Source organism: Pseudochaenichthys georgianus, chromosome 6 (assembly GCF_902827115.2).
Source record: "Pseudochaenichthys georgianus chromosome 6, fPseGeo1.2, whole genome shotgun sequence".
NCBI lineage: Eukaryota > Metazoa > Chordata > Actinopteri > Perciformes > Channichthyidae > Pseudochaenichthys > Pseudochaenichthys georgianus.
Genome location: NC_047508.1, coordinates 24987269 through 25010951, shown reverse-complemented (window position 1 = coordinate 25010951; position 23683 = coordinate 24987269). Strand labels below are relative to the sequence as shown.

Below are 23683 nucleotides of genomic sequence, written 5' to 3'. Positions count from 1 at the left end.
TGAAATGCTTGACGTATATGCACACGCCACTTACTTAACTAATTTCTTTACATTTGACATATCTGCATGCTATACTAGTTGTTTATGGATGCTCGTCAATTCAGTCAAATGTTTGTATCAATGGTAAAAAAGATAAGAAGAAGTATTTGTTTAGTCGAGTGCTGCTGCACAAATACATGATGACCTGCACATTGCAGGTCATGCAAACTCCGTGAAAGGTTTTGTTTTGAAATTATACAAACAATCTGGAAATTCTGACATTCACACTCAATGACAATCAGGGGGTTCTTAAGCATGGGTTGGATACTAATTAATACATATTCATGTTAATGCAACAGTGAGTTTACTACCATGTATGCTGTTATTATCTTCCGATGCAATATCTCTAGAATTCATGTTATTTGGCCACTGAAATGACTTGTTTGGCAATCCATTAAATCTCTTGTGCATCACCACAAACCATAGTCACTGGAGCTTGTGATTGGAAATGATGGGCAGCAAATAGGATGTGAGTCCTCATCGTCAACATTACCAATAGGCCAACCTTATAAAAGTCAGCATTGCACCATTTTTATTCTACAGTAGTTGGTGTTCCTTTCAAATCAGTTCACTGTGGAGCCAATGCAATGAGGTTGATTTTTTCTTTTTTGGCAGTTGCCCTGCTTGACTGTCTGGCTGATGCTCAACATGTAAAGAAGCAGCCTCAGCAGCCTTATCAGCCCCAGCAGCCTCAGCTGCCAGCAACTCCCCCTAAATGGACCCCACCTCAGCAGCCTCATCAGCCCCAGCAGCCTCAGAAGCCAGCAACTCCCCCTAAATGGACCCCACCTCAGCAGCCTCATCAGCCCCAGCAGCCTCAGAAGCCAGCAACTCCCCCTAAATGGAACCAACCTCAGCAGCCTCAGCAGCCAGCAACTCCCCCTAAATTGACCCCACCTCATCAGCCTCAGCAGCCTCAGCACCCTCAGCAGCCTAAAGAGCCACAGCGGCCAAAGTTGCATCAGACTCTTTGGAATGATCAGCAGCCTAAACATCCACATAGGCCTCAGCTGCCCCAGCTGCCCCAGCTGCCCCAGGAGCCAAATTCCTCTAAATGGATCCCACCTCATCAGCCTCAGCAGCCCCAGCACCCTCAGCAGCCCCAGCACCCTCAGCAGCCCCAGCACCCTCAGCTGCCCCAGGAGCCAAATTCCTCTAAATGGATCCCACCTCATCCGCCGAAGCAGCCTCCACAGCCTAAACATCCACAGAGGCCTCAGCTGCCCCAGCAGCCAACTTCCTCTAAATGGAAGCCACCTCATCCGCCTCCGCAGCCTCCGCAGCCTAACCATCCACAGAGGCCTCAGCTGCCCCAGCAGCCAACTTCCTCTAAATGGAAGCCACCTCATCCGCCGAAGCAGCCTCCGCAGCCTAAACATCCACAGAGGCCTCAGGTGCCCCAGCAAACTTGTGAAGTTGCTGACAATCTCAAGATACAGTGTGGAGCTCCTGGAATCTCTACTGAAGATTGTGAAGTTATAAACTGCTGCTATGGTGGAAACATGTGCTATTATGGAAAATCTGGTTAGTGTTTTTCTTACTCCTGAAAGAAATACATGTATATCTCTGGTAATTAAAATGTGTTCAATGAGTATAGCATGATCCATAGTATTTGCTTGTAATTGTGTTGTTTTCAGTGACCCTTCAGTGCACCAGGGATGGTCAATTCGTCATGGTGGTGGCCAAAGATGCCACCCTACCCAACCTCGATTTAGAGACAGTTTCCTTACTTGGAGGTGGCGAAAACTGCAATTCTGTTGACACTACTTCAGCCTTTGCCATCTACCAGTTCCCTGTCACTGCCTGTGGCACTGTCATGATGGTAAGGATTTTGACTAATTTAAATGTATAATGTCATTAGTATACATTTTCGTTGGGTAGTAATTCAAACTGAAATACTGCCAACCTACTGTAGGAGGAGCCTGGCGTTATAATCTATGAGAACCGGATGTCCTCCTTTTATGAAGTCGCTCTTGGACCCAACGGAGCCATCACCAGGGACAGTCAATATGAGTATTTATTTGTATTTGTTTAACTCTGAGTGGTCACAACATAAAATATTACTACTTCTATTGCTACTTCAGTTAATTCTCTGCTAAGGCCTCAAGTATTCAGACACATCAGTGGTATCAATAGAATACAGTGAATTTACCTTGAATTCTCTACAATGGTTTGGGGTTAGTTCATTGTGATATAACAAATTGCACTTTATTACTTTTCTGACTAACTGACTAACATAGACCGTATATCTTGTCTCAGGCTGCTTCTCCAGTGTAGATACATTGGCACCTCAATTGAGGCTCTAGTTATCAAGGTTGGCCTGCTTCCTCCACCACCCCCAGTGGCAGCTCCAGGACCCCTGCGCGTGGAGCTAGTGCTGGCCAATGGAGAGTGTTCAGACAAGGGATGTGTGAAAGGTTAGTGTAAAGGACATATGGTGTGCTGTCAGTCTCATTCGGCAGTGATTGTGCACTAACCAAATTGTTTTTGCTAGAGCAGAGGAGGTGGCCTACAACTCCTTTTACGTTGACTCTGACTACCCCGTCACAAAGGTTCTCAGAGACCCTGTGTATGTGGAAGTCCGTATACTGGAGAGGACTGATCCCAACATTAAGTTGACTCTTGGAAAATGCTGGGCAACTTCTGCTCCCAACCCTCAAAGTCTCCCTCAATGGGACTTGCTGATTGATGGGTAAGAGTGAATGTTGATTTTACTTGGAAATAGGCCTTTATAAAACTTTCTACAAGGCTATACTGAAAACCTATTCTTCACTCTCTTTGCCATAGCTGCCCATACCGTGAAGACCGCTATCTGACCACTCTGGTCCCTGTGGACGCTTCATCAGGACTCATGTACCCAACCCACTACAGGCGTTTTGTTTTCAAGATGTTCACGTTTGTATCCGATGGAGGTGTAAAGCAAAAGGCTATGATTCCCCTCAACGAAAAGGTATAGGATTTAACTATCTAAGACAGAGGCTTTTATCAAGTTTAGTTTTTAATATGTTTTTTGTAATATAACTTTCATAATTACGAATAATATATACATTTTTTTGACCAGGTGTATATCCACTGTGAATCTGCCGTGTGTCGACCGTTTGTCGGAGATAATTGTGAACCTAGGTGCTTCAGAAAAAGTAAGTATAAAAATGTTCACTGTGAAAATATTTAAACCACCAATTTTATTTTTCTTGAAGTCTGTAAAATAGGCAAGGCAAGTTTATTCATGAAGCACATTTCAACACAAGGCAATTCAAAGTGCTTTACAAAAATGAAAAACATTAATAGCATTAAGAAATAGTGCAGTGGAAACACATTTAAAAACAGTCATTAAAAAGCAAAGAGATTAAAATAAACATAAAACAAGCTAATATAGAATAACACAGGTATGAAATACATGCATACAAGTTACAGTGCAGTGTAAGATATGAATAGTTCAATTAAAAGCAACAGCAAAGTGAAAGTATTTTAGCCAGGATTCAAATAGTAAGAGTTGCAGCAGACCTTACATTTTCTGGGAGTTTATTCCAGATTTTTGGAGCACAATAACTAACGATGCTTCTCCATGTTTAGTTCTGAGTCTGGAGACATAAAGCAGACTCGTGACAAACAGTAAACTATAGAGTCATGTTTTTTAAGTGTTAGACCAAAAAAAAAGGAGGCAGATGAAAATCAAAAAAGCTGAACATGTTTTTTAGTGTTGGGATCAGGGGTTCAAACTACAATCAGCATGTCGTTGTGTCCCTGGGCAAGACACTTCACCCCAAATTGCTCCTGTGGGGATTGCCCACAGTATTGAGTATGTAAGTCGCTTTGGATAAAAGCATATTGTTTTATGTTTCATGTGGAACCTATATGCTGCAGGTCTCCCTTGAAAAAGAGATCTATGATCTCAATGGGACCAATCTGGTTAAATAAAGGTTTGAAATGAAATGAAAAGCGTCTAACAAGTAACATGTAATGTAATGTTTTCACCAAAGGCGTATGATGTCTGATGTCATCTTGTGTCTTTCTCAACCTCAAGTCTGACAGCAACTGACCATTGGAATGTATTTTACACAGGGAGAGACGTTTCTGTCCAGAAAGGCTCCAGAGAAGAGACCACTGTGGTTAGCAGTAAGGAGCTGGTCTTCATTCAGTAACAACATTATCCTGAAATCTCTTTCTCTGATGTTTTGTGAAAAGTGATTGAGTTTCAAATAAATACCCAATTGCTGAACTATTTTTTCGAGTCTTATGAATTGACAATGTATATGACAAATAAATACCCAATTGCTGAACTATGTTTTCGAGTCTTATGAATTGACAATGGCATATGACTATATGACTCAACACACATGACTTCAAATCAATGTAAACTTTATTTCCATAGCACATGCAGTTTGACCAAAACAGGCACAGATTGTATACAAAGCAAAAAAACAAACAAACTATAAAATAATCATTGTAAAACAATGCAGGACAACAGAAAAAAAGTTAAGGTGTAAAGCTTAACTCTATCAAAAGATACATATTCTTAAACCTGATAAGGTTTTAATTGATTTTTGATTGTCATTAAAAAGGATAAAAAAATATATTTAAAATTAAAAAATAAATTATTATATAGTCAGTAAAATGTATAATCTACAATAAAATCTTGTTTAAAATTGTTTTACGATGTCTAAAGTTACTGATAAGTCACATGTTTCCTGCCTGGCTGCAGCATGTATCATTACCCTCTCTCGTCCGGGCGGTAAGAAAGGAGCCCTCAGCCAGAGCAGCAGCAGCCAACAAGCTGACTGTTGCTATTTGTAAACTATGCCGAAACATAATTTCAGTTAATCAGCGTCGTCAGATCTGATGCTCAAAGGGCGTCCTGTCAGCGCCGTGGCCTGTGTGTCTGTGAGTTGTTTGGACTCGTATCCAAGGTGACGCTACAGTATAGTTGTCGAGGATGGCTGCGTCTGCAGGTGGAGACTCCGGTGCTAGTGGATCGCCGGAACTGTAGATTAACATTTACATGCTTATTAGACCCTCCAGAAAAACACGATTCTGCGATCGCAGAATTTACCACATAATCAGCAAAATGGCGCAGATTTTTAAAAGGCCGCATATTTATCAAAAGGCAGCATAATCCCCTTATTTTTCCACACAAAGTAAAAAAAAAAAAAAAGTTAACTCGTGAAGTGATGCTCGCGCATCACAGAAGGTAAACAACACCGTAGAGTGAACGTGTGGAGCTCACACGAGAGAGAAAACACCAAGATGAAAAAATCTAATCCATCTCATTTACCAACGAACATTTCTGCTAAAGACCGGGCAAAGCAGTACCCCGATGTCTTGTACGAAAATGGGGGGAAACTATTCTGCACCCCGTGCAACTGTGTGTTGGAGCATAAGAGAACATCGACGGTGACGACCCACTTTGATTCATTCAAACATTCGAAAATGCTTTCTGCTGCTGCGGACAAGAAAGCCAAACAACTCACGTTTACCGAGGCATCAACCTCCAAAACCCTTTCGAGGGCTACAAGAAACGAGGTGAGAAGCCTACAAGATTGAAGCTGTTCAGATAACGAACGAGTAAATGAAAACAGAATGAGGCGGAGAAGTTTGTGTGTGTGTGTGTGTGTGTGTGTGTGTGTGTGTGTGTGTGTGTGTGTGTGTGTGTGTGTGTGTGTGTGTGTGTGTGTGTGTGTGTGTGTGTGTGTGTGTGTGTGTGTGTGTGTGTGTGTGTGTGTGTGTGTGTGTGTGTGTGTGTGTGTGTGTGTGTGTGTGTGTGTGTGAGAGAGAGAGAGTGTGATTAAAATAGCCCAATTGCTTTTACAATAAATAAACATTGAATGTGTTTAATTGAATAGTAAAGGGGTTTAACGTTAGTGGCAGGTTGTGTGTGAGAGAGAATAATAATAAGACAGCCCAATATTTATTTTTTTCGCATATTTTGCAACTTTCCGCATATTTCGCAACTTCCCGCAATTTCACCGCATAAAATCACATAAAACCCCGCATGTTTGATCGCATAATCAAGGATTTTTGCCCGCGTTTTTCTGGAGGGTCTAGCTTATTGTAGTTGTAGGGGCAATGCCTGTATATAGCACCATGGAGCATATGTGTAGGCTGGACCTATATTTTACAGAAAAGGAGTGAGCAGAGGGTCGAGTTGTCGATTCTTGTTCAGTTGTCATCTTCCTCACCCTCTCAGACTTTGAGTTGCGCACGCTGCTAAAGAGACACGCTACCATGGAAACCAAACAATGGTGTAGCTGTATTAAAGTCTGAGTGGAAACAGTCGTGAGTAAATCGGATTTTGTTAGAAATCGGGAGAAATATGACCCCGGGGGGAAACCGGGACAACACGTTCTCACGCCCAACCCGTCACATGTTGACGGGCGGTCAGGGCCCCTCCCCGTCACCATATTACGCACAACCCCTTGGGAGTCAGTTTTCAATGGGCAGGGCGTCCCATTGACTTGCATAGAGCTCCCTGAACGTTGGTAATAGACGAGTTGGGATCGCTGCGAATTGCTCTCCGCAGATTCATTCTCACAGCGTTTATCAAACTTTTTCTTACTCAATATCAAGCCACACTTATTGTTTTTACCTCTTTATTTTAATTGAATAATGTAGGACTTTTGTTGCCGTCAGTTATGGGGAGAGTAGGGGCTCAGAATACTGAAATCTGTATTGTTTCATTGTTTTTTCCTTCTAATTGTGTATTCTTTTCTAAACCACACACTGTTATTTACTCAACACTAACATATAATTATCCTTGTGTTTATTTATTTGTTTGATTAATAAACACAAGTTGGAGTCCGAGGGTCGGAGCAGCTCATAGAAGTGGGTTTGCTATCCCGGCTCCAAAATGGTGGAATGAGCTCCCCATTGACATCAGGACAGCAGAAAGCTTACACACCTTCCGGCGCAGACTGAAAACTCATCTCTTTCGACTTCACTTCGAGCAATAGAACTATTAACAAAGCACTTATATACTAATAAAGGACTGGCTTACCTAAAGCCAGTTGAGTAGCACTTGAAATGTTGTTGCTCTATGCAGTGGCGGTTCAAGAACATTTTACATGGGGTGGCAAAGGGGGGGCAAGAGGTCATGCCAGGGTGGCATGGGAGGGCGGACAGTACGTGATATGTTACACTGTATATAACCTATTTATTGTTAATTCATGCCCTAACACAAGTGTTCTTAATGCACAAGAGAAACAAGGTGTTCAGACAAACAAACGGGTGCCCTTTGAGTCCCCCAAGCTTACTTCAATAATTTTAAATGAAAAGAAACTACAAAATGTATTTTAAAGCAATTAATTAATTAATGGAACAGGTTGTTTTGCATTACAAAAAATGTGTTGTCTTAGTATTAGACAGACATATTTGCATGTGCTCACTAAGCATTATTACATATTAATTTAATATTAAACAAATCAAAATGTCCAATTATTCCAAAATGTTGCTGCTAATATAATCATATGCTTGTCAACTTTAACTGATCAAAAATAAATTCTGAAAAAAATACTTGAATTAGCTATGAAATTGCAATATTGACACACGTCCCTCAGTTTGTTTCAACCCTGTCACGCCATACCATTTACCCTCCTATTAAAATAATGGATCAGTCCATGTGTGATCTGCATTGAGGGAATTACATCACAAAAGTGTCAGTTTCTTCTCCCTATATTTCAGTTTTTGTATTTTCATATTAAGATTGACAAGCTCAACATTTCAACTCTGTTATATGAATTAATAATAGTAAATAATTGTTTATTACAAAATAAACAATAGTTTTGCAAAATATTACAATTGTGTAATGTCCTTGATTTCCATGTGGTGCCATATCTTAGCTAAACAAGGTCTCATGACTACTTTTTGTCAAAAACTTCAACCCTGTTAAATGTTTTCAAGTAAATTCCTAGTAATTATTTATATCTTGTGCCTGAGGTGGGAACATGTAAGTAGTACACTACCAGATGTTATGACCAAACATTTTGGTTTCATTTTTCAAAGATATAAAGACCCAAAAGGCACCCGATTCAGAGAATACTCTAATTCTGCATACTGTAAGTACTTAGTTATACTTAAGTACACACATGACATGACCCATCTCTTCAGAGAGCTAAAGGTGACCTGTGCAGCAACACATTTCAATCAATAATTGTCAATACTAAGAGCTGCTAGATTGAGCTGCTGTAATGTAATATGTAAGGATAATAAGAACCAACCTGATCTCACCAGAATGCGTGACTCCACCACGACTCCTTAACACCACAATGCGTGGTGGAGTCACGAACTTTGTTACATTTGCGTGTCGGCACCACGCAAACAACCCCAATGTAAAGTGAATGAGGCTCCTTTGTCGTGGTGCACACACGCATTTCTACAACGTGCATTGTGTGTAATGCAACTGTTAATTTTATTAAATTAGTTTGTTTTTAAGTAAGGCCAGAGCTTCAGCTGTGTCAAATAGATTGTTCCCTTTAGTTAACGTTATTTAAAAGATAATGATCATGTCCCCTGTATTGTATTACGAGCGTCCATTCCCATTGGATAACGGAGAATTTTACACCCGGAAGTAAGTAGCCTATTCTCCTTACTGTCGATTGATTTTATAGTGATATCTGCACTACTCATCGACTAAAAAACACCAAATTGTCCTTGTTAATTACACAACATTGATTGGTTTGAATTGTGTGCAATGCTTTTGTATTTTCCCCCTTCGATTCGGAGAAACAAATATTTTTTCGGAGTTTTTGGACGGCAGAAGACACTACACTACCCAGAATCCTCAGCTATCGTTTGGGACTACACCATGAACCCCGTGATCAGTCCTCAAGCTCTGTGATTGGTTGACCTCCAACTGCATTCCATATGAAAAAAAAAGGTTTCGTAAAAGAGAAAATCATACTTTATTCAGCAGTGCTTGCTTTACTCTTTGAAAGTCATCACATGAATGCATTGTAATAAATGGTTTGGCTGCATTAAATATTACACATCTGTCTTAGTTCTTTCTTTATCTACAGAGATCGGGCATCAGAATACACCGGAAACTATTCTTTTACCGTTCTGTTTTAATTTCACAATAAAGTTAGTAGTAATATTTTGTTTTGATATTATTGTTTTTTATTAACTACTAGACGACTGGGTCATGTTAAGACCATCTTTTTTTGGTTGCTATGGGTTTTTTCCATCGCTTTTGTGTTACAAATATCAAAACAATAACAAAATAATATTCGTCGTAAACTAAACCGGAAACAGCAGTATATTTTATTTTGTTAACACTGTAAACTTGACAGCCTTTTAACCCAAACCACCTACTGGTTAAAGCACGTTATTACACGTTTAGAGTAATTGCAATGCAGGAAGATTGTGTTGCTTTTTAATGACTGTTTAAAATGCCTTTTTCTTAATGTCTTTCATTTTTGTAACGCACTTTTGAATGTGTTATATTTTATGAAAACATTCAAATATTAAGAGTACATACAAAATAGTGGGAAAGTAGAAGGTCAATTATATAAATATAGAATAGAAAATATCAAGAAGATACTCAAATGATATCTAGAGTAAAACAGTTTAGTGCCTGATAGGAGGATGTGCTAACTAATAAGGCTTTAATTAAAGAAATGTGCAGAATACGACAGTGTAATGGTGGAAGTATACACACACATTGATAGATGTCTTGTAATGCACTGTTGATGAACCTGTGACCCAAGTTTTTCATTCATTGCATAACTACACTGTTGTGTATATGATATGTCAATAAACCTTAGAAAATCTTGAAATCTTGAAAGGGATGTGCAAAATAGCAATTATATACAGTCTTTAATGAACTATTAGAGAATAACGAGTAATGAACATGCTTTAAACGGATCTGCAGATAAATATTTAGTCTTCTCAAGCAACCAACTATCAAATATCTCGCCTGATTGTTGGCACTTGACAATCACCTTCACTGAATTTCATTCAGGTGTAACTAAAGTCTGATTTAAGGGTTGTTTATATTTCACATCATTAATCCAAATCTGTAAAGTAACTCAAATAAATGTAGTGGATTAAAAATACCAGGTTAACCTTAAAGAAAGCCCTCAGGATTATAAAAGACCCCCATCACCCCAGCCACAAACGGTTCTGTCTGCTGCAGTCTGGCAGGCGGTACCACAGCATTCGGACTAAAACCACCAGACTCAGGGACAGCTTCATCCCACAGGCTATACGATTATTAAACACCTGAATTTAGAAATAGCATTCATCTGGCTGCTACTTAGAAATTATTTATCTAATATATCATATTCCAATCACTTGTATATAGACCCTTATTGCACTATTTCACTATTTTTTCTGTGTATCTGTTTTATTGCGTAGCACTGTTGGAGGAGCCTGTGACCTAAGGGGGGGAGGGGGTAGGACACGTTCGATTCCTGTTTTGAATAGTGTGCCGTCGATGGGTTTCATTCCATTTCAAAGTCCTTTTGGACGCTCTGTGTAAACGTCGCGCATCCAATCACAGAGGTTGAGGACTGATCACGGGGTTTGTCAAGCTAAGCACATGGTGTAGTCCCAAACGATAGCTGAGGATTCTGGGTAGTGTAGTGTCTTCTGCCGTCCAAAAACTCCGAAAATATATTTGTTTCTCCGAATCGAAGGGGGAAAATACAAAAGCATTGTACACAATTCAAACCAGTCAATGTTGTGTAATTAACAAGGACAATTTGGTGTTTTTTAGTCGATGAGTAGTGCAGATATCACTGTAAAACCAATCGACAGTAAGGAGAATAGGCTACTTACTTCCGGGTGTAAAATTCTCCGTTATCCAATGGGAATGGACGCTCGTAATACAATACAGGGGACATGATCATTATCTTTTAAATAACGTTAACTGAAGGGAACAATCTATTTGACACAGCTGAAGCTCTGGCCTTCCTTAAAAACTAACTAATTTAATAAAAATAACAGTTGCATTACACACAATGCACGTTGTAGAAATGCGTGTGTGCACCACGACAAAGGAGCCTCATTCACTTTACATTGGGGTTGTTTGCGTGGTGCCGACACGCAAATGTAACAAAGTTCGTGACTCCACCACGCATTGTGGTGTTAAGGAGTCGTGGTGGAGTCACGCATTCTGGTGAGATCAGGTTGATAAGAACATACCATGTGGTCCAGCTGGAGTTTCATCTGCCTCCTGATCCCTGCCTCTGTCCCTCTTTCTGATACTTCATCTTTATTCCTCACATATATTTCTTCTTCTTCACTAATGTCTTCATCTCCTCCTCTTCCTCCTGCTCTGACCCTCCTGGTCTCTTCATCTCCTCCTCTTCCTCCTGCTCTGACCCTCCTGGTCTCTTCAGTGAACTCTCTTTTCCTTTTCCTCTTTCTGTTCGTCCTGATCTCTTCTCAGATATGTCTTTTTGTTGTTGTTTAATCATTCCTATACTCTTGCCTGCAAGAGTCTACTTGTGAAAAGCACTGGTACAAATGCTTGTAGGCTATAACTTTACACGTTAGGGCCATGTAGCCTAGCTAATAAGTAGAATATCATCAGAAAGTATTTATCAAACGCACACAGGCAGCTGTGTTTAGATCCAGTTTTTACGGTAAATTATGTATCCTGGTTTCATTGATCTGGCCTCATTGCTGTGATGTGTAGTTTACGTGGATTTAATAGTAGGCTACCGCATAGTTTAGCAAACTGATCGATCTCCCAGCTAACGCTGTCTGCGTAGTATTTTGTAACGTAACGTAACGCCCCAAACAGCGCCCGTCTGTTAAACGCTATCGATTCAAACGGCAGCGTTTTATTAATATTTAGTTTCAAGCTCTCGTCCTTAGTAAAAACAAAACTAGTGGAAGGGGAAATGCTCCCAGGGGAAGCTGATCCATAGGTGCTGGGACAGCTCGCTCCCTTTTTGCAGCTCTGTGAGCCGCGGTCTGTGTGAACGCCGCTCCACAGTTTAATGCAGGGCCGTAGCTGCGTTTTTAACGGGCCTAAAATGATATTTAAAATGATTCACTTTTAACTAATGTAAAGCTTGTTTCGTTGCTTGAGAATCTTGTGGAAATAGTGTAGGTTTGTTTTAGTACAGTTTTAGGGAAACAAAAATTAGGCGGGCAGCCGGGGGGGGGCAAGGCTCTACAGTGGGGGGGAAGCTGCCCCCCCTTTCCCCCCCGTAGATCCGCCCCTGGCTCTATGAGATTTTACACCCGGAAGTAAGTATTCTCTCCGCTTCGCTTTACAAACCCCGTGATAGTCCTCAAGCTCTGTGATTGGATGTTTGAGTATGCGCCGAGGGTTACGGCGAGCGTCGAACAGCACTTTGAAATGGGATGAAACCACGGCAGACTGTCCAAAACTGGATTCGAACGGGTCCACCCCGTCCCCAGAACTACACATGCTGGCTATTGTGTCTTAAAGTCTTAAACTGTGTCCATCTCTGGAGGTTTAGGGGATAGGAAACACTCACATTTAAAACATATAATTAATAAATGGGTGCAAATTGCTTGTGCCCATAATGGGCAGCATTAATATATACCCACATGACAGCTAAGGTCAGAAGAGCTTTATTTAACAGCTGGTCTTATGTCTGTGACCCCTCCTGTTGTTCATTGATAAGCCTGAAACATGCACTTGTCAAGGTTCAGAGGCAAATTGTATAGTATTAAATACCTGACAAGGTCGGAGATGAAAAACTTGGGTCATAGGTTCCTGTGCATTACAAGACATCTATCAATATGTGTGTATACCACCATTAAACTGTCGTATTCTGCACATTTCTTATACTATCTACATACATCTTATAAGAGTATAATACATAATATCAGTTAAAATAAGTGCTTTAACATACAGTAGTTAACATTGCAGGAAAGCAATATATTAGTACTTTGTCAGGCTTAATATTTATACCCCCAAAGCTTTTTTCTTATTCAAAATAAGACCTTAACCTAAAGTATTCTTTAATGTTTAAATAAAGCCTTATTAGTTTGTCTGTCTGTGTCTCCTATTAATATCTAATAATAAAAATAATACATTTCAATAACGTGCTTTAACCACCAGGTGTCCCTTTCTATCAGTCAATATACCGATTGGATCAAATATAAAAGTCAGCCAAATTAGTATTGATACTGCAAGGAGACTTATATTGTGAAGAGAAATTGAAGATGATGTTTAATTGCTCATATATGTATGATCCACGTCACATATTCAGTTTCGGCGGCAGTTCCTCATGTTTGTCTAGAAGTCTTCTCATCAGGGCTCTATAAATAGCGAACTACGGCAGATATGTAATATTTAATGCAGCCGAACTGTGTATTACAATGCCGTTATGTGATGACCTCCAAAGAGAAAAGCAAGCAAACTCAGAATAAAGTTTTTTTAATTTATTTTTTTAATGTTTTCGGATTTCACATCAACAGGAAGTCCGCTTAACTAAAATGTCCGTGCGGAACAACCCATAGGTCCGTGGGTGAATAATGTAAAGTGTTATAGCAGAAAGTTTAATACAGCGTATTTCTGGTATATTCATTTTAATGTCACCTGATATATAAGATCTGTGTTAAATTTGAATGGACAAAGTACATTTTTTCCTTTTACTTATAGAGAGGTTTTTTATATATTCCTGAAACAATGTCCCCTTTTTAGTAAAAGTAGATTAGTGCAATAGTCTTTTCTTCCACTTTTATGTATAATCAAAAGGGTGTTTGGCTATTTGTGAGTAGGTAAGGTACAGTCAGTGATGTACCTGTTCATATTTTGGGCGAACGTTTTTGGCGAACGTGAACTGAACGTACTGTATTTCCGCTAGATGAACGTAATTGAGAACGCGTTCATTCTCAGCGCTGTATAACGGCATTCAAAAGTGTGTTCATTCTCAGCACTGTATTATAACGGCGTTCAAAAGTGTGCCAGATTTCATATGCCTTTCAGCCGAAAACCCAGTTAAAATACACCGTAAACAGACTTCAAAATAATGCGGAAAACCACCCAATCTGGCAACAGCAAGCTGCCTGTGACGCGTACGCGCCTGTCACCCCTGGCTGTCGCACTAAAATATAAATATACTAAATATATCAGACTCCTCACAACAAACAATGTGGAACCGCGGAACCGGCGAGCATTGAATGAATGAATGAATTAGTATGGACGAAGCCGAGAGCAGCTGCAGCAGCACTCGCTCAGAGTGAGACTCTACGGCGTCGGCGTATGAGCATTTAAAAGAGTTTTACGTTAAAGTCAGTACTGACTCAGACGGAAAAAAATCTAACGTTTGCCTGTAAACTGTGTCCGCCCGGTTTGAAAAAGCAAGTCCGTACATCGACGACGTCGACAGCAAACCTTAAACGGCACATTGAGAATAAGCACACGACTAGCCTTTCACGGTATGTGCGAGTGGCGAATAAAAAAGAGAGCCAAAACAGATCCACTACCACCCAAATCTATTAACATCGTACAGGAGACAAATAATAGCTCGCAGCAACGTATTGAAAAAATAACTATAAACTATAAATTAGTTCATTTTTGAAACCATGAACTTTAGTTCAACATTTTGAATTATGAACTATGAACTGAACTAGTTCATTTTAAAATGTATGAACTGTGAACTGAACTAGTTCATGTAGAAAGTGAACTTTCCCAACACTGGGTACAGTATAGCCTGTGATTTCTGCCTTGAGTGAAAGGATTACCCGTTAAGTATTTTTCAGAAAGTCTTGTTGCAGTTTCCAGATATCAAGAGAGGCCCACGAGTCTCTTTGTTAATCATCAATGGTTTTTGCAATTAACAGGGGAACTCCAAGAGAGATCTTCCTCAGATATAATGCATTTAAAGTCTTGTTAGTTAATGATTCATTTCCTGCTAGGCTCCTAAAGAGGCCTGGAGACAATAGTCGGCCTGAATTATCAATAAATGTATTCATTCCAAGTAAGGCTATAAGAACAGTTAACTTTGGTTAGTTAACTAAGCGTATGGCCGTCATGGGACAATGATGTTTAAACATTTACAAATATGGCTTTCATAAAGAAAGACATGTGACATTCATGAGGGGCTGCATGATAAGATATGTGTATTCTTTGCTGAACTATACCTGTGTTTGTGTTTTATTGATTTCTCTCTGTTTTATTCTTTATGTGGGGGTACTAAATAAAACTAAATTGCTACAACATTGTGGAGTGGTTGGCTTAAACATGCTTAATTACTCTGTATGAAGTAGAAGCAGCTTTTCATGACAGAAGACTAGAGAGGGGAGGAGACATTCTTCATTACACACAGCATGTAAAGTATCAGGGAAGTCTACATGTCTTAAATATATGTGTGTGTTCAATGACTTTGTATCAATAATGGCAGTCTGTGTAACAAGAAGCTGGAAATATGAGAAGTGAAACCTTTGTATTTGGAGTAGTGGAGCAACAGCTCAAATCTCTGGAATGCTGCAGGATAAAATGAGTGTGCGTTACACATGCTCAGGGAAATGAGTGTGCGTTCTCTATATATGTTTATGTAAAGTTCTACTATTTCACTGCTTGAGAGCAGAGGTAATGTTTTCCTCGTTATTATTAATATTAAGGTAATTTACATGTATTGCTTGTATTGGCCAACTATAAACAACTATATTTTAGACATATCTTAAAAGAGGCCAAGAGTATGTGAGACAGTGTGGGTTAAACTGATGGGGGAGGGGGAGCAGAGAGGGAACTCTATGCAAGAAGGGGGGTGTGTGTCCAAACTGCAAGAATGTGAGACAGCGAACACCAGATGTGTTTGTTTTGCCCTCAAACTGAAGAGACTCTTTTTCTTGGCTGCCTCCTGGCTGGCTCGCGGTGATTCGCTACGACAGCCCATCGTTTTTATATCTCCCAATGGATGGGCCCTATGGGAGGAGCACCAACACAACTCCTCCCCGTTGTTCTTACATGTATGCTGTTGTGTGTTTTGTTCGGCCTCTTTTCCTCCTGCCGTCGAGATGGTAAGTTCTCCCGGCACTGGGAACAGAGCAGGGGTCCCCCTTTAAAGTGTATTGTACAGATGTAACACCTCATTTCAGACTCCAGCTTACAGCTTCCTGCCTACGACCTGCCTAAGACCAGTATCGAGGAATCTTAAGCCCTCCCACTATTTTCCAAGAGGGCGTTGCCATATTTTCAATTTCCGGTTTTAACCAGGAGATGGCGCATCATTCACAAATACAGAAAGACAAGTTTCATGGACTTACAGTTGTGTTTTGAAGAGCATTTGAACACATCAATATTTTAGATCAACTAAAGTATATCTAATCTTGTAATTCAATAATATATATTCTTTATATATTAAATAATCATAATAATAATGTAAATGTTTACATTACACTTCTTTATTTGTTATGCTCATACTTTTACCTTTACAATCGTTTTCTTTAATTTGCAGTATATCTTTTGTATATTTTTGTGTTTGCTTCCTCCTGCTCCATTTCGGACATATAGGCCTACTGTATGATTTATTATTATTATTAATATGAAGATATTATTAAGATAAGATAAGATGTTACTTTATTGATTGAACATTTTAGTTTAGAATGTGCTGTCCCACAGTAATTCAGAAGGATCACAGGTCACATTCCGACCATTATTTAAAACAATGGGTGTTTTCACACCGTCTACAGTTTGATTTGTATAGAGGGAGCTCTGTGGCTGAATGGCCAGTGATGTGAAGTGTGGCGCATTTATCATAGGTGATCAGAGCTAACTGCCTGCCGTCAGATTTCATTTAAAAAACAGGTCTGATTTTAAGACTATTTCTGCGCTCATAAAGAATGATAAGAATAAGAATAATGCGTATTGAACTGGTTTAATTAATTAGTGAGTTTATTTAACTCTAGAACCGCCAATCGGGTCAATTTGTGTGTTGTGTGTGTGCAATGTAACTTTTTTTCAATAAAATATTAAAGTCTCCCAGTCCGTGACTTTTCCTGAAAGTGTGTTATGTAGCACCCTATGTTGTTAAAAATTGCATTCTAATAGCGGGATTTGACGGTGTTAGGTAGGCCTATACAAAAACCTCTAGCGGTTCTAGTGTTAAGGTAATTAGGTACAGGAGTAGAAGCCCTTTTTTATCAGTAACGAATTTAGCAGTTGAACATAAAAGTCAACTAACTGAGGGTCACTTGCAATGACAGTGTTGTCTAACTGTAAGCTTGTCACTCAGAGTAACCTAGAGTTAATTTAGCTGGTGGAGAAGAAAGATCAAGGGGGGAGGGGGGAGAGAGCTGTGGTTGATGGGCCATTGTAAATACCTGTGGTAAATACACAGAGCTGCCGTTTCATTCAGACTGTTTAAAAAATGGTAACAACGGACTATTTTTCTTAGCGGATGCATGTCAATTTAAATCAATACATACAATCATGGGCGTCGCCTGGGGTAGGCGCCCAGGAAAAATTCTCCCTCAATAATATAATTAGGGCTGTCAGTCGATTAAAAATATTTAATCGCGATTAATCGCATGATTGTCCATAGTTAATCGCGATTAATCGCAAAGTAATCGCACATTTTGTATCTGTTCTAAATGTACCTTAGAGGAATATGTTATACTCTTATCAACATATGAGTGGACAAATATGCTTTATGCAAATGTTTATTATCATTTGAACAATGACAAATATCCTCATGAATATTAAACACAACAACCTCTGAACATTACAAATATTCGCCTCAATTCAACCTGGAACCTCTTTCATACAATAATACAATACAAATGGTGTGTGTGTGTGTGTGTGTGTGTGTGTGTGTGTGTGTGTGTGTGTGTGTGTGTGTGTGTGTGTGTGTGTGTGTGTGTGTGCGCGTGCGTGCGTGCGTGCGTGTGTATGTGTGTGTGTGTGTGTGATGGATCGTTGGAGCTATGTGCAACTCAAGGCATATGCTCGAACGGGAGCTGCCTGGACGCTGCAATCATGTTGCGCACTATCCGTGCTGAGTGTGCTGACTTTTCGTACAATGTCCCACTGTCTGGCTTCCTGCATAAAGTCAAGTGCTCGACGCAGTTGTGGCGAAATGTCGACCCTCTGTTTTCATTTGAACAGCTCCTTATATCCGTTAGCGCAGCTAGCTAGCACCAGATGCTAACAACAACAATACACGTAAGGTCTCTCTCTCTCGCTCGCTCGGGCCACACATACACACACCCTCCCGGTCCTCCCAATAGCCAGTCGGTGCCTGCCGGTGAGCGTGGAATTGTGGTCTGCCACAAGCGGGCAGCAGGAGCGGGGCTGTCAGCATCAGCTTAAAGATGGTATTTTAAACTCGATGCGCTCTGAAACCACGGGGCGGCCGAGGAAAAAAAATACACATGCGTTAATTGCGTTAAAATAATTAGTGGCGTTATTTTTTTTTTGACTTGACAGCCCTAAATATAATACATTAACCGTACTTTACCTAGAGGACGGCAGAATTGTAATTTCCCGTGTTCAGTGAATTCAACAGAGGCAATACACCACCAGACCAATCAGAGAGTTGCATGGAAATAAACTTGTTTTATTGGCTGACAGGTACGTACCTCTCCTCTGTGACAGTGTTTACTAAACTGTCAGCCGCGGACACGGAGTTTCTGAAGATGGACAATAGACATTTTTTTAATAAAAAAGACAGCAATTCTCAAGTGGTGGCTCACACAACAACCCCAGAGCCACCACCTGAGCCAGGTGAACAAGGTATGTAAATGTCTACAGTCAGTAAACTTACAAGTTATGCGAACATGTAAGCAAAGCATAAATTATAGCTACGTTGATGTTACTTTGAATCGCGTGGGTAAGCGGACATGAAACTATTCAGCAAAACTATAAATAATAATCTAAGTTATTGAGTTTTTAGCATAATACTTCAGAATCTTAAAATCCCTTACGGCCCGTCCACACAGCGTGCGTTGACGCTTGCCGGCGGGCGTGTCTGACACTCGACCAACAACCAATCACATGAATCTCCCGCCCCAGACACACAAGCACGCGGTTTGATTGGCTAGAGCTTGTACTGGCATATGATTCGATTGGCTGACGCCTCCGTCGAGGCGTCAAAAGTTGAACATTGCTCAAATTTTGAGGCGAGCAACGCCAGCAACGCTCCACGTCGCTTCCCAAAATGCAGTTTGGCTAAAAGTGACGTCACCCCATTCAAAGTGAATTGGCAGAAGCGTTGGAAGCTTCAACGCACGACGCTGTGTGGACGGACCGTTAACGTTTGTATGCAATTGTGCTAGATTCAACACTGGAATCAAGCAAATATTAATATGTTTGCATGACATTAGTTATTTATATTTTGATATCACTTAATTACACGTTTAATACATTTAAGTCAAGCTAAGGTACATGTGATGGTAGCTAGTTAGTGCTCTTACCTGTGAGGCCTCCTCCAAACAGCATAATAACCAGACTGTATCATTAAAACTAAGTACCCGCTCTAGATCCTTTACTTTAGACAAACAATTCAAAAGACAAAATGTATTCAAAGACCAATCTTTATTTGAATGTGCCTCTTAACCTGAGGTATTAGTTATACAGTAATAGTCAGGGGCGGACTGGCCATCGGGACGTTCGGGACGAATCCCGATGGGCCGGTACTGAAGTGGGCCGGTCGGACGATGTGGGCCGGCCGGTAACCGGCAGGGCTCGACATTAAATGGCCCGCTGGCCCGGAAGCACTATTTAGACACCCCGGGCCAGCATAACGTACTTTCCACTTGCCCGCTCGCTCGGGCCACTAAAAATATTGCTTTAAAAAAATGGTCCTGTGGTATTGGTATTTTGACTAGCAATTTAGTTAAATAGTTTCGTTTATCAACGCTACAACATAGCGTTCCGTGAGTCGGTTGTCGTTGTTGTTGGGTGAAAAGCAAACAGCTGTTTGCTGCGGAGCGCAGCGGGAGCACGCTCCTTCACTACAGACTATCGCGCCACCTAACCATTCGCCAAATGTTTTTAATACCAGCGGTAACCGGCCAAGCGCCGGGCAAAAAACAATCTTCAAATAAAAGAAAGTCACCGGAGGAGTTAAAGGAGAGTGACAGGGAGTATGAGAAGAAGAGGGAGAGAAAGTTTCAGCCAGCTTGATCCATGGAGTTGGCTGCAGTGACGCGTCCTAAAATCCTTTTATAATCTATCGATTAGATTTATGATTCGAAAATTATAAAAGTAGGGTAGACATGTGGAGATTATCCGGCTGAACAAAACGTGCATTTATCAAACAGGTTTGTTTTCCACAGACCTTATTTCCAACTATTTTCCAAAACCCTGTGGAGAAATCCCGTTGCTTTCTGTCGAGGGAACCAGCAGCTTACTTCCTGGTTTTAGGACGCGTCACTGGCTGCACCTCTCAATATGATGCCAATATAAACAAGGTCTTCTGTCGGCTCTGTACATCAATGCCGACCTATGCTGACAAGTAAGTGAAGAGTAGACAATATAAAGGTATTGGCTTTAGGGAAATGTCCCAGCAGTTTAGGATAATGAAGGTTCTAATCAAATAAATTACATAGCCATTACATGTCTAACTCCTAATGACAGGAAGGCAGACAGTGCATTATACAAATAATAATAATAATAGCAGACATTTTTTAACAATGACCACAATATCATTATTTTAATAAACCAAATATGAACAATTGAGGAAAATGAGGAAGAACTGATGATTAAAATGTTGTAGTACAAGTAGTAATGTAGTTAGTGCATATTACTATTGCAAGAAATGTGTTAATTTTCTTCATTATTAGTCGTTTTTTTTTTTTTGGACGAATGCTCCGGGCCCGGTAGACATTATTTACCCTTAATGTCTACCGCTAGTGAATTGTCTACCCCCCACCCGGTCGACAATTTACTTGCGGTACCGCGGTGGGCCGGCGGTACCGAAGTGGGCCGGTCGAGAGTCCCGGGCTGATTTGTAGTCCCAGTCCGCCCCTGGTAATAGTATTGACAATCTAAAAAAACTGAGCAACTCAACAGTCAACTTTATATTTCTTATTGTCTAAAGCATTTATTATTTTCATTTTCCCCCTCTCATATTCAGTGTGGACGGATTGAGACAGCGTGGTTTCCAGAGAGCTGTAGAGACTTCAGGGAGAAACCTGCATGTGATCAGTGGCGTTTCTATATGTACAAAAGTGGTGGGGCACAAAAAACTCAGATGTCTATATATAAGCTTCTGCAGAGAGGTTCATGGCTGGTGAGGCACTGGCACTGACTCTTCAGGTTTACAAATATATTAAATCAAAATATAATATTATTTTCAAAAGCTTTTTTTGTCTGATGCTTCAATTACTTTTAAACAGACAGTTCAACAGAAGGATACCCAAAAAATGTAATTTTATCATTTAAATATTGAATTGTTCTCTCTTAGTAAGATCCCATTTTCAATAAAATTGCAGTCTTACCTTGACTTGAAGATTAAGTCCATTTGCCTATCCTTCTGGACAAAAATCTCTATTACTTTTTTGTAAAAGTCCTCCTTATCTTCTTGTAATTTCAAAAGTCTATCATAAATCTAATCTAATCAATAGATTTTTGATTCGAAAATGATAAAAGTAGGGTAGACATGTGGATATTATCCGGCTGAACAAAACGTACATTTATCTAACAGCTACGTTTCCCACAGATCTTATTTTGAGCTATTTTCTAAAATCCTATGGAGAAATCTCGTTGCTTTTTTGTGGAGGGAAGCCATGCGCAGCTTACTTCCTGGTTTTAGGACGCCTCACTGCAGCTCTCTCGTCTCCTCTTCACACACCACACTTTTCGCGGCACACGTACTTACAGCCAATCAGCTCTGAATTATGTGAGATGACGTATGGTGGGGATGGCAGCTCTTTGCCCCTCTGGTCATTATTTTTTTGCCACACACATTAAATAGGAAAATACTCTGAGCATGCGCAGTGTAGTTTTTACAGTCACCATTGACTTAAACAGGGAGAGGGAGGGGCAGGATCGGGTTTTGTCCCACATGGCTCTAAACAGCTCAATAGGCACACACTGACAGTGTGTGCCTATTGAGCAGTGTGACACTGTAGACACTAATTAGAAGAACACAGACTAAAACAGCAATATACAGACGAATCAGATGATTAAACATGATCTTAAAATATATTTTATATATATATATATTTTTTGCATTTTTTTGTAATAATTATTTTTAATACTTTCTGCTGACACTAGGGGGGCTGTGCCCCACCTGCCCCTAATGACCAGTCGCCACTGCATGTGATGGACGTCCAGTCTGTTGGTGTGGAGAGGACTGAGGGTTTTTCCTCAGCGAGGAGGACCAGGCCTGGTGGAGGAGCTGATACCATAGCTGATACCAACTGCACAGGCCTAGTCTGTCACTTTATTTGACTACATGTGTTTACTTATACATTTAATAGGTTTACACCTTCTGTCCATATGTGCTTTTTATTTAAAACATGTTTGATTAAGTTTTGGTTCACATTTCAATAAATTGTATTTGTATTTGCATTCCTTTCGTCCATTATTCTTACTGAAAATGTTAGATTACACATTCACATCTGACTGAAGATTGGCCCCATTTATTTGTGACGTTGCAAACTCTGCGGTACAAGGCACAAGTGATGTGAAGCTCATAAAGCGAGGCAAATAGAAATAATCAGCTGATGGAGTGTAGATGTGGAAATAGGTGCATTTGATCAGCTGACTGTGTTTTCACAATAAAAGTAGTTTCTTAGTGAATGTCCTGTACTGGTCTTACAATCTCATAACATCAGCTTTTCATGTTCCTCTTGGATGTTCTTCTTGACCCTCAGAGAAGGAGAAAATGTTGTGTCTTTCAGGCATGTCCTTTCCTAACAAAAATGACAGGAAACATAAAACATATTATTGCAGAACAAGTGTGTTATTTATGAAAGAGGTGTGTTTGTGTGTTTAGGGGCTGTAGATATAATTATTTTGTAATTGGAATGATTTTTTTTTATTTCAACAGTGAGCTACAAAGACAATCAGATTATGAATGAACAGTATGAAGTTCATCAACATTGAAATATATTTTATTATCAAAATAATATTTAACTGTTATCAAAACGTAGTGCAACTGTAGAAGCTTGCTCTGTTGTCTCACTGAAAGAATAACTTTTACCACGTTTTTTTTCAGACAATATTGAGAGATAAATAGTAGCAGTTCTCACTATGTGTTAAATATCTTTGCCTTCAATACATTCAATTAGAAAGCTGACAACCATATTTCTTTAGCCTTTATTTATACAGGTGTAGATCTCATTGAGACACAAGGTCTCATTTTCACACAATAATATTGCTTGTTAACATCTAAATTTAACCTTTTGCATGGAAAAACCCCTCAACTGGCCTCCTTAAACAAACAGATATATATATATATATTAGGGGTGTAACGGTACACGTACCCGTACCAAAATTATTCGGTACGGGCCCTTCGGTTCGGTACAGGTGTGTACCGAACGAATATAACGTTAAACGTAAAAAATTGAGAATGTGAACAACTTTTTGGAAGTAATCTCAGGTGCTGCGTCGCAGCATTCAGAGTCATTTGCTCACATTGGGTTCAACCATAGACTGTATATATAAATGGACGTAGGGTCCGTGACGTCACCCATAGAATTCTGCAGAGTTGCGGTGAAGCCCTTAGTAGGCGGAGTCGGCCACTAACGGCTCGACAGCGACGTCAGAGTCTAA

General features: G+C 40.1%; 1 protein-coding gene across 1 annotated transcript; it reads left to right on the top strand.

Annotated features, from left to right (window-relative positions):
• The first annotated feature begins 571 nt into the window (after positions 1 to 571).
• On the top strand, positions 572 to 4319 carry LOC117448440 (zona pellucida sperm-binding protein 4-like). Its single transcript, XM_034085746.2, has 8 exons — positions 572 to 1563; positions 1677 to 1861; positions 1955 to 2052; positions 2299 to 2456; positions 2539 to 2731; positions 2827 to 2989; positions 3101 to 3176; positions 4102 to 4319. Exons 1-8 carry the CDS (start codon positions 627 to 629, stop codon positions 4179 to 4181), a joined length of 1890 nt encoding a protein of 629 aa, XP_033941637.1. The 5' UTR covers positions 572 to 626; the 3' UTR covers positions 4182 to 4319.
• The last annotated feature ends 19364 nt before the right edge of the window (positions 4320 to 23683 follow it).

Bases quoted from the DNA above. Each gene is read 5' to 3' on its own strand.
- LOC117448440 (XM_034085746.2), top strand. From the start codon at position 627: ATGAGGTTGATTTTTTCTTTTTTGGCAGTTGCCCTGCTTGACTGTCTG. The intron at 1,564-1,676 runs GTTAGTGTTTTT...TGTTGTTTTCAG, and splicing joins GTGCTATTATGGAAAATCTG to TGACCCTTCAGTGCACCAGG. The intron at 3,177-4,101 runs GTAAGTATAAAA...TATTTTACACAG, and splicing joins ACCTAGGTGCTTCAGAAAAA to GGAGAGACGTTTCTGTCCAG.